Genomic DNA, 18,313 nt, shown 5'->3' with positions numbered 1-18,313 from the left:
TCAAAAAGTAATTATTTTTTTAAAAATATAGTACTTACTAGAAATTCATATATTAGTTGAATGAATGAAAGAAAATGATTACTGATGTAGAATATAAAAAATTCTATCCCAGATTGCTTCCAGATACTTAAGGAAGAGCTCGTTTAGCAAGATTAACTTGATCATACTGTTTTGTATTTAGAATTCCTTATTTGTATAGCATGGTATACCAGCACTTGGGCAAAACAGGTGTTATAATTAAAAGTAATAGTTGCTGGATCTTGAAACAAAGAGACACATAAAAAACTTGGGTATGGTATATTCAGTTTCATGAATTGAATACGAATGAAATCTGAATTCTTAAAATGCATGTCTTTTTTCTGAATTAGTGCTTTAATATTTTCTTCTCATATATTAAAAACCAGATCTCAAACTTAAATTTACCTTTTGTTTAATATTTTGCTTATGTATTTTAAACAAATCCAAAATTTAGTAGTTACTACAAAAATAAATGTAATCCCCAGGGTTGATCAAAGATTTAATCTGGCCAGATGGGGCAAACTTGAGAAAGATTTTGACTTTCCACTCTGTTTTGCAACAAGAAAGGCTGATTTTTTTTTTCTTTCTTTCTTTGTTAGAGAAACAGAGATCAGGCCATCCCCAGAGAAATGAGCAGGTGTGGCCATTTATAAGCATGTCTGCTTATATTACAAACCAGCATAAGAAAAGTTTGAGTTGGGTTGAAAAGGTCTGCTAAACAGTTGTAATGTTTCACCCTAAATCCTATTTATTCATCAAGAGCTGATCAAGCTGGCAGTAAAATATATAGTCTATCCAAACCTTTAAAGGTCTTGTAATTTTATTTTTTATTTTCATTCTATCTTCAGTAGCAAGTGAATAGGTGCACTTTGGTAATCCTTGCCTCTGGACAAGCACAGAATTTTTTTTCCCCCTTTCTGAATGGCTAATAACAGAGCCTTGTTTCCTGTCTAATGATGAAAGGGTGGGAGTCAAGTTCTTTCCCTTAGTTTACTATAAAATTGAAGAATTTCATGGACCATTATGAAAACAGAATCTTGTGAAAAACTAGCAGTATTAAGTTAAAGCCCCTTTTAAAAGAAAATTTGGATAAGTTAAAATGTATTTAGCCTAATTAATAAAAGTCCAATTACTAAGACTGTATGAAACACTGAAAGTAACACAGTTAAGCACAGGATATTGTGTTATTAAAGGCAATAAAGGATACGAAATTACGGTTTTGTTGGTAGAAATAGGGTGCTTTGTTTTGCTATAAACAAATTTACAAAGGGTAAAGATGCAAACTATATTATTTGAAATAATGTATCCTCAGTTTTGTTAAAGCTTATTTCATGAAAATATGTGTAGACATGTTTCTTAGACTTTTCAATCTGTATTTTTCAACCGACTGAATAAAAATATCTAGTGTTATGAAAGACACCCATGGGTGGGTAATGATCTCAGCAGCTACACTGACAGTTTCTCATGTTCTAATTCACCTTCAGAAATCCATGGCATCATTTTTTGGCTAAAGTAATGCCAGTTAGTGACATTTGCAGCAAGTATAAAAAGGACCCCCCATGGCAGCCATTTTTATTTTATTCTTAAGATCCAAAGGCTGCTGAAAGAACAATTGAATGAAGTTGAGGATTGGAGAAGCTTGATTTTCTTGTTCTCTGTGAAATGAAACTCTAGTCTTTTTCTTCCCCTTCCCCTTAAAAGCAAAAGTCTGCTAGGGGGTTGTAGCTGTGTCAAAGCCGCTGGGATGCCACTGCTGATCACTTTAATTACTACGACTAAGGAGGATAAAATTAAAAGTAGCACCATTGAAGCAGTGGAAGAAAGCTTGCCTAGATGTCGGTGAACTGTGAAATATAAAAATTGCATACCAATACATTTTTATGGAAAGGAAACAAGGAATTACATTACTTATTCTTGAAGAGTTTGTCCTTAAATTGTTCAAGTTTTACTAGTGCATCTATCTATGGCAGATTGTGGACCATTTCAGAACGATAAGGAAAATAGTAACTTGAAGACATGCTGTGAAAGGACTAAATATTTTTTCGGTTTATGTCCAAAGTGGTTAGTTCTGATCCATTTTTTGTATTTGAAAATACTTAAATTTGTTGTATTGAAACACAAGCTCTTTGCACCATAACAGGACTTTTGCCTGATCCTGGAAACATTAGTAAAGAGAAAAGTAAAGCTTAAGTGTACTACATTTAGCACTTTTATGAAGGCTTATAATTTAAGATTGGGAACCTAAGTTTTAAATGAATAGAAACAAGTTCTCCTCACCTCTATACAGAGCAGTTTAGCCTGATTTGTAAAGCCCAAGAGTAAGTTAAAAACAGGGTTTAAAAAAAATTACCATATCAGTAGGGCCTCAGAAACATTCTCTGAACACCAGTTATGTGATAGATAGGACCAGTACTTTGAAATGAGACAATGAGTTTCACTTTTACTATACCATTTACAAGATGTATGACCTTGGGCAGTGTTTTTAAGTGAGATTCGATTTCTATCAAGTCAAAGAGATAGTAGTTACCTTACAGAATTTTCAGTACTGAACAAGACAGCATGTGTGAGAACAGTGTGCATAGGCACAGAGCTACTATTTACCAAAACATTTGTTATAACCTGGTTTGTAAAAAGATGATTGTGGGGAGGGTTGCCTTTCAAAAATACAGTTTGCATTAAACCCTCCCAAAGAGTGCATCCATCTTACAAAAGCTAGATTATCCTATATAACAGTATAATTCCAAATAATACTGTATGGCAAAAGGTAAATGTCATCAGACTCATTCACCAAAATAGGAGGCCTGACTACTTCAGTTTACTTTAATTTAGACTATGCAGGTAAATGAAAGATACATAAATTTCCTACTATATTGGGTTTTTCAAGTGCACTTTTCTTTTTAGTGACATCCGTCTTCTAAGTTACCTTACCTCTGCATCTCAGTGAAAATTTTCCTTTTTTTTTTTTCCAGCAGACACAGTAAACTGATGATTTATTTATAGCTAAGTAATTCACATTTGTCTCTTTCAAATGCAGAGTGGTCAAAATGGCAATAATACATTTCTACTTAGGTAGGTTTAACAAACCATTATTGTCAGAAATACTCATTATCTACATATTTGAGCAGTTTGTGCTAGAAGGTGTACAAAAATAATCTTCATCTGTACTCTCTAGTCATTTTGTTCCTTTGACATGAACAGCATGTCTCTTCTGAGTAAAAGATCCTATAGATTTTGTCGCTATTCTGTAAATATTACTGCAAAAATCAACTATTTTAATGGAGCTTATATATAAAAATTAAAATGAAATAGTTTTACTTTTAATGAATCTGGAAATTAATAATATCAATTAAAAATTATTGCATAATCAATTGCTATAATTACAGGCTTTTCCTTTTGACTTTAACACTTAGCTTCTATTTTCTCAGTTGGTTCTTTGTCTTAAGGGAAGTTAATGGGTAAGAAAACAAACAATGCAGATATGCCATCCCACTGGAGAGCTCTAGGCCCAGGCAAAATTGTCTCTGTGGTGTTAGGACATTAGTAGAAAAGTAAATCAAGGCAATCTGATAGGGAACTAGAATTCTGTCAATCAGGCTCAAGATTTTGTGCTGTGTCCATAAACTTTGTTTACTGTAGGGTTTTATGAGTTGTAACCTGCCCTTGCAGTCTGTTAATGAGGCTAAATCTTGCTACTTGAGAATTGAATTACAGCACACCTCTGGGCTAATGGTTATAAACAGAAAGTCCCATTAGGGCTGCATTCTGATTTGTTCATTTGCATTTTTTTCTATTGTATAGAGAACAATGATGGGTAAATAGGTACAAACAAACAATTTACATGGAAATTGATAAAGTGTCCCTAATTAGTATTTAGAGTTGGTTTTATTAATGATTGCCTGCATTAAATTGCACTCTTGGTAAGCTCTCAGAAACATTTGCAGATGGGAGTATTATTGGTGGGGGGAGGGGGACAAAGAGGAGGTAGTAGCTTGTGAGGAAAAAAAATTAGGTTCCCATTTCATATTTGGAAAGGTAGAATCATTTATTTCATTTTTAACTCAGTTAAGATGACCCAAGACCACTTCATCTTAGTCTGAATCATCAAATTCCAGCTCTGCAAGAAGTTATTATTCACGCAGTGAAATTCACTTAAACCTGGTTGCCTGAGGCATATCAAATAATGGTTTTTATTAGTGCTCTTAACTTTTCTTAAGTTTGAAAGATGAAAGTTTAGTAAAAGCTCAATTTTCCTCAGTCGCTCGTGTAATTTGATAATTTGGGGGATCAAATATTTCAGTGGTTAAGAGCAAGGGCTCTGCACTCAAACAGACCTAGGCTGGACTCCCAGTTCTGAAATCAGTTCTAGTTTTTGTTGTGAACTTGAAACTCTAAACCTAAATATTCTCATCGGTAAAAATTGGAGTGTGAAAATTAAATGAGATCATGCATATAAAGCACTTAGCACATAAAGCTAAGATATATCAGCAACCATTACCAGGATCACCATTAGTGGGCATGTATATCCTTGTACATCCTTTTATTCCTAGCATATTTTACAAGTTCAGAAGTATTAGTAGAGAACTGCAGATTTATGCATATTACTCTCCCATCTTCAGTCTCACCCTGCCCTGCTTACTTACAAGTCTGTGTCTCTAAATATTAAGAAAATATTCCTCATGTTAGAACTCTCTTCTGCTCCTTCCACAACTACCACTAACCCGAGAAAGTCTACCACCTCATCTTTTCCTTCCTTCTCCCCAGATTCTTCTTTAAAAATAACTTTTATTATAAAAGTAGTACATGTCTATTACAGAAAATTAGGAAATGAAGACAAGCCAAAGTAAGAAAACAAAAATATCACATTTCCACACCCAGATAGCTCCATCATAACAACTTTGTGAATACCCTTCCAAGTCTTTTTCTACACATATATATTTATATGTGTATTTACTTTGCCAAAATGACAAAATAAGGTTATTACTGTATAAACAGTTGGGGTTTTTTTTAGTCAACTTGTATTTCCTCTCATTTAATACTATGGTTATATTCAGATTTCTGTAATTGATTCAGCAGTGTCCCTTACAACTTGTTTGTCCCAACCATTGTCTAACCCAGGATTGTACATTGCATCTAGTTAGGTTTTCTTTTGTTGGTGGTGATGTTGATTGGTTAGTTGGTTTTTGTTGTGTGTTTGTTTTCATAACTTTCTTATTAAAATGACCAGGTCAGTTATCCTGAATACCGTACCTTTCTGGATTTATTTGGTTGCTTCCTTGTTGTGTCCTTATCATGTTTCTCTATCCCTCATGTATATGATCAAATGGAAGTTATTTAGTGGATTCACTTTAAATATTTGGGCTAGAATATTATTGGTGGTGTGTACTTTATGTACACTCCAAAAAATTTAACATACGGTTGACCCGACATTAGTGATAGCAAGATTTAAATTTAGATTAGTGGTCCCTAATCCCCGATTTAGCTCTACCATTTGGTTCTCTACATTTACAAGTAGGTTTTCTCCTTGCAATTAGGAAATAATCTCTGTGGTGTTACTTAAGCATATGTTCTAATTACTATTGCTCTGTAAAAACTACCCCAAACTTAATGGTATAAAAAAAATTGTTTGGGGGCGTCTCAGTGGCTCAGTTGTTTAAATGTCTGCCTTCATCTCAGGTCATGATCCCAGGCTCCTGGGATCAAGTTCCACATTGTGCTCCCTGCCTCTCTCTCTCTCTCTCTCATGAATAAATAAATAAAAATACTTTTAATTGTTTTTGTGCTCACAGATTCTGTGAGTTAGGACTTTAGACAGGACACAGTGCTTTTTCTCTGTTGCACATTGTCTGGGGCCTGTGCTAGGGAGACTTGAACAATTGGGGGTTGACTCAAAATGGATAAAGGCTGAGGTCTTCTGAAGGCTTCTTCATTCACATGTCTGGTATGTGGGCTAGGAAGACTTAAGGGTTAATTTGGCTCACATGACAGCTGGGTTCCCAGAGAGTAAAAAATGCAAGAATTTTAAGAGACCTGGGCAAATGGGATATGATCTTTCCTACCTAGCCTTCAAAATCACCCACCACACTTACATATTCTACTGATTATAATACAAGTGCCTAAAGCTGGCTGAGATTCAAGGGAGAGGAATAAACTCTACCACTTGATGAGGGAGTGGCAAGATCACATTGCAGAGAACTGTCAAGGCTATCTTTGGAAAATACACTCCGCCACAGCATAATATGAATTATCTAGATTCCCATCAGAAATTTATCAAAGAACTTTAACAACTATTAATAATCCGTGCCAGACTTATTCTTTTATGAAAGACAAGGTTATGTTTTTGTAATTTTACCCCTTAAAAATTATTATAGCTGTTATTATTATATAACATAGAGCTTTCTCTCATTGACTGGGCCTATTTAGTTACCCTAAAATTCAGTTCTTACTAGAAGGACAAGATAATTGCTTGATTCTTTTCCTCTAATTATAAGTTTTCAGAGGAGTTGTTTTAAAAACTGCCTCAAATGAATTTACACGTCCTTTTAAGAACTTAAAAAAAAAATTCCCCTTTATTCTTTTCCTCATTCTATTTTTTTTTTAAGATTATATTTATTTATTTGACAGACAGATATCACAAGTAGGCAGAGAGGCAGGCAGAGAGAGATGGGAAAACAGGCTCCCTGCTGAGTAGAGAGTTGGATGAGGGGCAAAATCCCAGGATATTGAGACCATGACCCAAGCCAAAGGCAGAGGCTTAACCCACTGAACCACCCAAGCGCCCCTATTTTCTTTCTTTTCTTTTTTTTTTTTTACATTTTTTCTATACCCAAAATGGGCCTCAAACTCCCAACCCCAATATCAAGAGTTACGTGCTCTACTGACTGAGCCAGCCAGGTGCCCCATCTAAGAACGTTTTGAATATCAGTGAATTAATGACTTTTCATTGATTGCATGTGTGATTTCATTGATTCAGTTCACTGCAATCATTGTTCTTTCTGATACTGAAATTGTTTCAGTTTGTCCTCTTCAGTCATGTCTGGGTCCATTTGATACCCCTGTTAATTTGCTCCCATTAATTTTGACAGCTCTCATTTCTAGTCATCTCAAAATGTGTGGAAGAACTGCTTAGATTTGAGCTCCACCAATCTGGTGTCTACCCCTGCTGTCCCTAATAGTATTGCCTACCAAGTTTGATTGCCCCCCCTTTTAAATTTATTTGAGAATGAGTGAGTGAGAGTGAGAGAGCACAAATGATGAGGAGGAGCAGAGTTAGAGAGAAAAGCAGCCTCCCTGCAAAGCAGGGAGCCCAGCATGAGGCGCATCCCAGAACCCGGGGATCATGACCTGAGCTAAAAGCAGACACTTAACCAACTGAGCCACCCAGGTGCCCCTTGATTATCCTTTATATAATGTTCAGACTCACTAACCTTTCACATTTACTGCAGCCGTTTTTCATGAAAGTCTCTTGAACTTTGATTCTCATATCCAGCATTCTAGTTCTTCTCTTTACATCCTTTTAACTTATCTAAATACAGATGTTTTCCACATTTTGGTCAGTAGCTCCCCTTTTTCTCTGTATCTTTTCAGGTACTTGCAAATATTCCTGTAGTTTCAGATCTATAGTCATAGTTTGACTTCATTCCTAACATGAATTTCACTTTCCAACTACCTCCTAGCATTTTCACTTGGATGTCCAGCCAGCCTCTCAAACCCAATCTGTCTTACTCCTAACTTCCTCTCTCTCCCTTCCTATAGCTCCTCTTAGTTTATTTTTATTTTTAGTGCCTAAAGCTAGTGCCCCAGTTTTACTAGTTGCCCAACTTCAAAACTTCTGAATCAGCTTCTTTTTTTCCACCATATCTAATTGGTTACCAAGAATTGGAATAGGTACCAATTCTACCTCTAATATATTCTTACACTGTCTCTTTCATTTCAGTTGCCACCATTCTACTTCTGGCTCTCATTACAGCTGCCTTGGACTGTTATGAGAGCCTTCTACTTAGTTCTTTCCAGGTTTCCTATGCCATCCTGTCTTATACACTTGTCGTATTTAATAGAACCTCTGGTTGGTCATTCTCCTGGACACACACACACAAAGAACAGACACACCAAACTAAACCTTTAATTGACCCTTACTTTCTTTATAATCAATCACCCTGTTGGATGGGGCTTCTACAGTCTTATCTGCCCAGCTTTATTTTTCTTGCCTTGTCTTTCTCTTATTATTTTTGCCCTGTGCTTAGGAAAACTAGACTTTGTACTTTTTCTCCATTGTACTCTCTTGACTCTGTGTCTGTGTGTTGTTCCTACCTCCTAGTTTCTCTAACAGTGACCCACCTAACTTCTGACTACCATCTCTATGCTTTCTAAATCCTGCTCATTCTGCAGGCTCGACTCAGAAACCATGATGCCGTGATGCCTTCTGTTTTTCCCTCAGATGGAAATGTCCTTTTTTTTAAGATTTTATTTATTTATTTGACAGAGAGAGAGCATAAGCAGGGGGAGCAGCAGGCAGAGGGAGAGGGAGAAGCAGGCTCCCTGAGCCTGATTTCACAATTCTGTGTGAAATGGATGTGAACTTTTATGGAGGTTGGGAGAGGTTAAGGGGGGATAACACTGCCAAAGGTATGTTGGGGCCACATTATTTCAAGTTTGTTTGCTATAATGATGCCGTATTTTATGTATTTTCCAATTTACAAAGCACTTTCACGTTGATTGTTACTATTCATTATAATCTTTTTTTAAGTAAGCAGAAATTTCAGTTATTTAATTATCTTTAGGTTTTAGTTATTTTAAATATTAAAATACCACATTAGATTTTATTTCTTCTTTTTCTTTAAGATTTAATTTATTAGGGGGGACGTATGCACAAGTGGTGAGGGAAGGGGCAGAAGGGGAGGGAGAAGCAGACTGCTTGCTGAGCAGGAAACCCAGTGTAAGGGCTTGATCCCAAGACCCTGAGGTCATGACCTGAGGTGAAGGCAGATGGTTAACTGACTAAGCCACCCAGGCACCCCGTACTTTTTCTTCTTAATGTGCATTTGGGGAGAGAGGGAGTAGGAATGGGGATAGTACATCAGTTACCCAATTCTGATTTAAAAACTACCAACAACTATAACTTGTATAACTAATATACTATCTCCATTCTACTCCAGCCCCCTCAAAATACTATTTCTCATATATGATCAATATACTGTAGCAGCATTTAATAATATTGAAGATGTCTGTTAGCCAGTGCTCTCTCTATACCTTTATTAGAAAATAGCAAGTTAAAGTCTATTTTCAAAAAATAAGGTATAAATTGAAATACTGTTTTTAGTATTATGACTTTTTTCTGTAAGCCTAATTATTTTATTAATAATAGTCACTACTATTTTCTCAGTTATATATATTGCCAAGCATTCTTTAAAGGCTAGTTTGAATTTTTAGAAGATATTTTAATACAGTAATTTGTAAATATTTTTTAAAAATCTGATTCTAGGATGTCTTTTAAAAATGGTGTGACATCCAACTGATATAGAGCATCCTATTTATAATGTGGGCCAAGCACCATGCTGTAAACCAGTTACTATCATGATGATCAGATTGAAAATGAAATTGCATTTCTGTCAATTACTGAGTTGGCAACTGTTCAATATATCTTAGCAGCAAGATGAAGAGCGACGTCGGCAGCTGAGAGAGAGAGCTCGTCAGCTAATAGCAGAAGCTCGATCTGGAGTGAAGATGTCAGAACTTCCCAGCTATGGTGAAATGGCTGCAGAAAAGTTGAAAGAAAGGTCAAAGGCATCTGGAGGTGAGTTAAAGAATCTTGTATCATATTCTACAGACAACCCAGAAATCTGCAGTGAACCTATGGGACATTTTATTCCTACTTCAAAATGTTGCATCAAATACATAAGTTTCTAACCTATTGATATGTTGCAAAAAACCTACAGGAAGCTTAGTAAATCAGAAGATAACTGTTGCTGTTTTCCAAATCAACTTGTTGGTTTAATTCTTACTTTCTTAGAATATGATTCAGGAAAAAACTCATACAAACTTTGGTTTATGATTCCCCATGATGCCTCATTAATTGTGAGTAAAATGCAATCAGGTTCTCAACATCAAGGTCACGAGACTTAGTGGTGAGCTTTGGCATGAAAGATTTTTGTTTGGACTTGGATCTTTCGAAAGTAGCTTTAACAATGATCTGGCCTCTTAGCCTGATGTGTAAGGATTTTGGGTAAGCCTCATATCCATTTCTTCTTAGTCTCTTATTCTAAGAAGGTCTTCTTCAGTATCTGTAAAAATTATTCTCAGCTTGATATTAGGACAGGACTATAGATACAATTAAGGAGAATTTTGATTTTGCCCTTAATGCTCAATTTGGGCATCTTTGACTTGGAACTTTTTACATTTTTGTTTAAGAGGAGTATACTCAAGAGACCTCTGGGTTTTTGTGTTTTTGGTGTTTTTTTTGTTTTGTTTTTTTGTTTTTGGTGTTTGTTTTTTTTTTTTTTAATTTCAAAGGTGTATAACCTATTTATCTACCAAAACATGCCAGGTACTTGTCCTGAGTTAATCTTAGAATGCTAAGATCACTCTGAAGAGTAGGCAAGTGTGGACTCGAATAAGACCTTAGAGAACTGAAACAGAGGTAAGCTATTTCAAGGTCGATGATAAGTTTCTTCAAAGGAAACTGAAACTTACTGCTGCTACTTCTAATTGATTCCTTATATTAAAAACTTCCTGTTATAGAGAATTCCAGTTAAGGCCTATAGCATATAACTTTCCATCCCATAAATCTGAAAACTGCTTTCCTAAACAGCTGTGTATCTGTCCCTCTGGTCTTCTCAGAATGTTTATTTTCTTAAATCCTTCATCTTACTTTTCAACTCCTATCATTCAGAATTTTTATTGCAGTTTCTATACTGTCTACCACAGTTTTATAGTAACATCAGTAACTATTCATACCTATATTTATATAATGCTATGATAATTTGCTTTCATTTACTATTAATAACAAGATGTTTCTTTAGCATCATAAAAGTTCTAGGTATTCCGGACGCCTGGGTGGCTCAGTTGGTTAAGCAGCTGCCTTCGGCTCAGGTCATGATCCCAGCATCCTGGGATCGAGTCCCACATCGGGCTCCTTGTTCAGCAGGGAGCCTGCTTCTCCCTCTGCCTCTGCCTGCCATTCTGTCTGCCTGTGCTCGCTCTCTCCCCCCCTCTCTCTCTGATAAATAAATAAAATCTTAAAAAAAAAAAAAAAAAAGTTCCAGGTATTCTAAGTAAGTCATAAAAATCTTTGCCTTCTTATATCTCAGAATATAGAAAAAAAACTCATATTCTTGACCCTCCTTATAAAGTATTCTAAAGCTACTAATGCTCCCTTTCTGTGGCATCATAAACTCATAGGAGAAATTCATAAACTCATCATAATAATAGGATAGAGAGGCATCCAGTGTCTCTTTTAATATTGTTTTCAGTGGTGAGCAAATAATAATGCTATCTTAAATAAGCTATAAACCCTGGGAAGGCTAAGAATTAAAAGTTTTAATTAATTACTCTTTGCTATTACTATTTTTAGATAGTTTGGTTAATGTTAAAATGAAGTCTCAGGGTTCAGGCAGATGTCACTGGATGACAATTAAGGCTTTATCAAAGACCATGAATGGAGCTCACTCTAAAGTCTTCTCCAGCACTGGTGCTGACTGGTCTTTTGCTGCTAACTTTCTTGTCCATATGCTCCCTCCTAATCTGTTCTTCTTTTCATGAAATCTTTCAGCTGCCTCTTCCTTTATACCTTCTCATTTTTCCTTCCTCCTCCTAGTCTAAGGTGCCACTTGATCTGCTTTTTGGAGGACTCAGGCATACTGATCCTCATCTTTTCTTTCTTATATCTATTTTTATATCTTCTTCATCTATTTTATTTTTATGGATAAACCTTGTGCCCCCATCAGTCAGGTATATGCCTTCTAATAATTAAAGCCAAGCTTCTTCATCTGTGAAGAGTCATAGATAGGAAGGGTCATCTGTATAATTGGTTTTATCACTATATCACCCCAGCTGAGATTAAGCCCGGACTAGACTAGGTAAAGAAACTTCATCAGTGTGACAGCCCAAAGAATAGGTATCTTCCCTACTTGGTAACTAGGGAACATGAAAACCTGATTTTGGCATCATTCTGTAGTCAACAAAGTAAATAAAAACAAACAAGGAATGGATTTGCAGAGGTAGCAAAGAAGTATAGACTGAACAGGGAAAGCCAGGTGAAATGAAGAGGGGACGGGGTTCAATAGAAAGCTAATGAAAGGGGCACCTGGGTGGCTCAGTGGGTTGAACCGCTGCCTTCAGCTCAGGTCATGATCTTAGGGTCCTGGGATCAAGTCCCGCATCGGGCTCTCTGCTCAGCAGGGAGCCTGCTTCCCTTCCTCTCTCTCTGCCTGCCTCTGCCTACTTATAATCTCTCTCTGTCAAATAAATAAATAAAATCTTTAAAAAAAAAAAAGAAAGAAAGAAAGCTAATGAAAACCTGAAGTCTAGACTCTGTTCACTAAGAAGATCAGTGTGACCAGGGTCCATTTCTCCTATGGGACACACTATATATTGGATATTGAACGCAGCAACCTATCAGATGAAAGGCTCTTAATCAGGGCTAAGGTTGACCTACAACAAGTGGAGTAGGCGTATTCCCTGACCTCAGTAAAGGTATATAGATCAGACTAGGTCTGCTCTGGCCTCAAGGTCTAAGCTGAAGCTATTGAGGTTGGGAATAGGGTAAGAGACTGTTAGGACAAATTCCTGCCTGACATTCAGCTATTATACATATGCATTTATCTAATGAGCCATGAGAGTCACTGTGCTAGGCCAGGATTTAGCAAACTTCCTGAAAAAAAGGACTGAAGTAGATATTTTAGCTTTCGAAGGCCCTGTGGTCTCTGTCTAAATTACTCATTACTGGCCTTTTAGCCTGAAAGTAGCCTTGAACATTATGTAAATGAATGACTGCTGGTTATTTACCCCAAAGCTGTGGTGTGCTAGATTTTTTCCCCCAAGCTATAGTTTGCCGACCCCTGCATAGCAAATTAGAACTTCACTTCAGTTCAAAAAGTCTAATTCCTAAGGGAAAATGACCTTATGAGGTTGATAAGTCAGGGAGAAAAAATTAACAAATTAGTATCTACTCTTCTATTTCTAGTGGGAATCATCCAGTCTGAATAAGGAATAGTGTGAAAAGAGAAGAGAGAAATGAGTAGGGACCAGCCTAGTTGGAGAATGAGGATAGGAAGATTCTGGAAGCAGTGGTCCAGAGGGACAAAGGAGAGGGTAGTCAAGAGCTGAAATAATAACGAGGAAACACAGCCTGGGGAATGTGTTGAACATGATCATTACTCAGACTCATTGCCCAAACCTACTTGAAAAGCTTGCTTTTTTCTGTTCCCAAGCAGCAACCTGTCTCAGTGAGGAAAGGAAACTTTGTAAATTTGAGAATTAATAAGCTTTTATTATGACCAAATAAATTTTAAACTTTTGTTAATGGTCCATGGCCACTTGGAAGGAGGCATCTATTCTGTTTTAAGATTATATTATATCATATATTTACTATATAATATATGATTTATTAAATATGATATGTATTTTATTTATTCTATTTATTTATTTATTCCATAGTTTATCACTTTGGTCTGAGTTAGCTTAAGGTCTCTTAACTTTTTAATGGACATTGTTGCCACTCTTTGACTTAGATAAACTGGTGTTCTTTGTTTTTACATTTCAAGTGTATAAAGGAAATTTTTTTTAAAATTTCATCCATGAAAATGTTTGTATGCCTGTGTTGTCTTTATTTTAGTTATGACAAATAGACTTATCTAAATTTGTTAAACCAAAATAAAATCTTATAGGCCTTCAGTAATTTTTATTTTCAGCTTCTATTAATAACTATACTTGTGTTTTCTGTCTTATGTTTGATTTTTGTAACTTTAAAAATCATTAATGGTATAGGTACCTTCAGTGAGAATTTAAAAATCATAATACAAATGAGAAAATTTTTTCCAAATATATTTTCTGAATATATCTTTATGATCACCTCAGTGTCTTTATGTAAAAGTGCTTTTTTTACTGTCACCAGATTCCCTTTATTTTTTCTCATTCAACTTATTTGTAAATGATAAGTGTTGTAACACTGGCCTTATTGCTATTAATCATACCACTGGGATTCCCATTTTGCTTATAGTGCTGCTCAGTGTCAGCTGGAATGCACTGTCTCATTCCAGTGCATATCCAATCTCCTTTTACCTTTTTTTGCATATATTATATATGCCATATTTGTAAACAATTTCTGTTGGGTCTCTAGTTTACTTTCTGCCATGCTCATCTGCTAAGTTTTCAGTTGTTAGCTATAAGGATAGGTAGATAAATAGATGTCGTAGACATATACATGCTATCTCACACACACACACACACACACACACACACACGCGTGCGCGCGCACTTTAGTTCTGCTAGAATGCTTTTAGACTGTTTCCATAGGTGTTAAGAAATCTATAACATTAATGTTGAAAAGAATTCAAGGGTATGTCCTAAAAACTGAAGCCAGTGAATGGAAAGAAAGTAGAAATCCATTCTCAAGAAGACTTGAGCTGTATAGGAGATCAATTTTTACTCTTGCCCTCCCCAATAGCAATCCTTTTATCTAAGGTTAGCCATACATATATAAACACTGAGTTAACTCACTTAGCATTGCTGGTGAGTGGTAATGTAAATAGAGTTCATTTTGCTGGAAATAAAATGACTGGCACCCATTTAACATCACACAGGAAACAAGGATTATATACGTGAATAATGAAAGGAAGGACAATTTTCTACATATCCCTGGAACCTGAAACTACCCATATCTGACCACATTTCCAGACTGAGCTCTTTCTCTTTATTGCAATGCCATCCTTCTAGTCACTCAGACAGGAGGGTCAATTTTGATGTCTGTTTCTCCTCCTCACTATCCCTCCCCAGCCACCAACCATCCAGCCAGTAGGTTTTCAAATCACATCATACCCACTCCCAATTCTTATATACTAGGTTAGGCTCTCTGTACTGCTTGCCTAAGATTATCACAGTCTACAACCTTGATTTCCTGCCTCCAGACTTTCAGTTCTTCAGTCTGACATCTAGGTCAGCAGTCTTGCTCCCATGAAGGATGATTTCACATGCATAGTACACACCTGTGGGCAATCCCTTGACCACTTTTTTTCACATAAGAAAGCATATCAGAATGTAAGCAAAAGTGATACTTTAGGAATAATATTGAAGTGACTGTAATTTATAAAAGTCATAAACTTCAATGCATATATTACTACTAATTATTTTATACATATTTGACAACTCATTACAATAAGACATTTAGATAGAAAATGGCTTAAATAGGCTACTCTTAAAGAACACAGTGCTGATCATGTTAGAGCACCAGTATCTCTCCATTCCCATTAAGTAGAATTTAAACTTCCCATTCTGCCCTTCAGGGCCTTCTGGGATTTTGCCTTTTAAGACTTACCTCCCTTTATTTCCTTTCAAGTATACTTTGAAGGTTAATGCTTCCAAAGAACAATTCCTGGTACTGTTGGCAAAAAGTAATCTTTCATCTTTTGCATTTGCTCTGTAACTTACTTTTAGCCCCAAACACTTAACCTGTCCTATATAGTTTTGTAGTCTCTTGAATGTATACCTTTAAAATAAAATTAAGTGTCTTTACAATTTGGTATCTCCTCAACATCTTGCAGTGTTTTGCAAATTGTGGATACAGTATGCAGAATGAAGGTCGAATTTTATGGTTTCACTCTAGGTTAATTATGGTCAGTAATAATCAGTAGAGGCTGGTTGGCAGCAACAAAGTATTGCACTCTAAAAACTGATTGTAAACTCTCTCTGGCAGAGTAATACAAGGAAGTGTTCTAAACACTTACTTTAGCACTCAGGAAATCCTTGTTCATTCATTTATGTTTATTGCAAAATTATTTAGAGAAGAATTTTTGAGGATAATGAAGATGCTAACATAGAAAATTCTCTCAGAGGAACCTGGGTGGCTCAGTCGGTTGAGCGTCTGCCTTCAGCTCAGGTTATGATCCAGGGTCCTGGGATCAAGTCCCAAGTCAGGCTCCTTGCTCAGCAGGGAGTCTGCTTCTCCCTCTCCCTCTGGCTGCCACTCACCCTGCTTATGTGCGTGTGCGCACAATCGTGCGCGCGCACTCTCTCTCTCTGTGTCAAATAAATAAATGAAATCTTCAAAAAAGAAAGTATCTCTCAACTGATTGTACTTAAATAATGAGCCAAGTATAATGCTTTAGCAATTTGAAGAAACTTAGCAATGTCCCCCCACCTCCCCGGGGTCATTTCTCAATCCGTTTTTCTTTGTTGTATTCTTCAAAATGACTTACGTAGTACACAGAACATCTTCAATAGATGTAAACTATTATTAGTAGTACTGATGATCATAGTAAGTATTTACTTGGGGAGGCCCCAAATCAAACACAACAAGGCATGCAGGGAAAAGGACAGATATTGAAGGATTAAGCCAAAACTATGGAATTTTGGAATTTTTCATTTGTAATAATGTTGTAATACCTCACTTAATAAAAGTTGCCTGATAAAATGTTTACTGTAGAGTAGTAAGGATATTCTTTGACTTTCAGGGCTAGACAGGTATTTCTCTAAAATGTACACTGTCAATAACAAAATTTAAAGCTAAACCTCTAACATGCATATCCAGTTAGTGGTATGCTTTTTCAAATGCATAAAATTCAAAACTACTTAGCCAGTTTTATCACTTGAATTTAGAAAGGAAGAAAGTATAAAATAGAAAATTTCAATGTTTAAAAAAAACCTCCATTGGGGCACCTGGGTGGCTCAGTTGGTTCAGTGTCTACCTTCAGCTCAGGTCATGATGCCAGAGTCCAGGAATGAGCCCCTCATGGGGCTCCCGGCTCAGCAGGGAGTCTGCTTCTCCCTCTGCCCCTCACCCTGCTCTTCTGCTTTCCCTCTCTCAAATAAATAAATAAAATCTTTTTAAAAAAAAAACCCTCCATTAATTAATTGTAACCTAAAACATTTTACTAAGTGTATTAAAAATAGTATAAGTTTCCTCTTTCCATGTATTTAGGTTTGAATAGGTTTCCCAGGTGTCATCTTTCAAGATGTACTGTTCAAATTGTTTCTGAATCATTGTAGAAGGTACTGTCTATTCTATTCTTGACCTTGTCTCTTAATTTATCCATAATGCTTTTATGATAATATTCATTAATAGTAGAAAAGTATTCAAATCTTCATGCAAATGATTTATTTATTTATTTATTTTTAAAGATTTTATTTATTTATTTGACAGACAGAGATCACAAGTAGGCAGAGAGGCAAGCAGAGAGAGAGAGAAAGGGAAGCAGGCTCCATGTGGAGCAGAAAGCCCGATGCAGGGCTCGATCCCAGGGTGCTAAGATCATGACCTGAGCCGAAGGCAGCGGCTTAACCCACTGAGCCACCCAGGCGCCCCATGCAAATGATTTAAATATAGCTACAAGTTTATGAAGAATGATTTGTTTCTTTATAGATTTATATAAATTATAAATATATAAATAAATTATATTAAATGCTAAAAATTATAATTTAGAAATACCATTTAATGACTTCATTACCAAATCAACTTTATTTTTGTATGCTGTTACTGGAGATTACTTACACATTACAAGTTAAGATATAGGGACTTGATGAGCTCAGTGACTCAGAGACCATGTGTGGCAAATTGTCAAAACTTTTGTATCTGCTTTGATGTGACAATTCAACTCTGACGTGTAAATGTAAAGTATAAATGTTAATCCAATAGTGAAAAGTGACTTAAAACTGATTTCTTGCTGATCTCTATCAGACCATATTCGAGTAACTGTCATTAAAGTTTTCTACTCTAGTGTTTTGGATAAATGATACAAAATAGAAATAATATACTAACCTTATTGCTACATGTTCCTACAGATGAAAATGATAATATTGAGATAGATACTAACGAGGAGATTCCTGAAGGCTTTGTTGTAGGAGGTGGAGATGAACTTACTAACTTAGAAAGTGACCTTGATACTCCTGGTAATTTCAAATTATATTTTGCATCCTGCTGCATGGCAAACTTTATCATTATATTTTTATTATTATCTCATCAATAATGATAACAAATTCTTTTTGTAGTCTTATTACATCTTATGCCCTCACAAATCATTTAGCTAAATCTACTTTCCATCAAATTTGTGTTATTTTGTTTTAGATTTAATGTTAAAATTAACAATAA

General features: G+C 35.8%; 1 protein-coding gene and 1 long non-coding RNA gene across 21 annotated transcripts in view; one reads left to right on the top strand and one right to left on the bottom strand.

Annotated features, from left to right (window-relative positions):
• LOC309872503 overlaps nt 1-18,313 on the bottom strand; it is an 857,896-nt gene that overhangs the window by 254,442 nt on the left and 585,141 nt on the right. The gene's annotated exons all lie outside the window — the stretch shown is intronic.
• EHBP1 (EH domain binding protein 1) overlaps nt 1-18,313 on the top strand; it is a 348,209-nt gene that overhangs the window by 277,332 nt on the left and 52,564 nt on the right. For 8 of the 20 annotated variants that reach the window (XM_082746631.1, XM_082746632.1, XM_082746630.1 and 5 more), the window contains 2 exons: nt 9,661-9,808; nt 18,007-18,114. In XM_082746631.1, coding sequence (XP_082602757.1) covers nt 9,661-9,808; nt 18,007-18,114 — 256 coding nt within the window. The remainder of the gene's footprint in view (nt 1-9,660; nt 9,809-18,006; nt 18,115-18,313) is intronic. The other 12 variants (XM_082746619.1, XM_082746620.1, XM_082746617.1 and 9 more) reach the window with 3 other exon arrangements.

The sequence above is a fragment of the Mustela nivalis genome (genome assembly GCF_964662115.1).
Source record: "Mustela nivalis genome assembly, chromosome: 8".
NCBI lineage: Eukaryota > Metazoa > Chordata > Mammalia > Carnivora > Mustelidae > Mustela > Mustela nivalis.
This window is presented reverse-complemented; position numbering and strand designations above follow the sequence as displayed.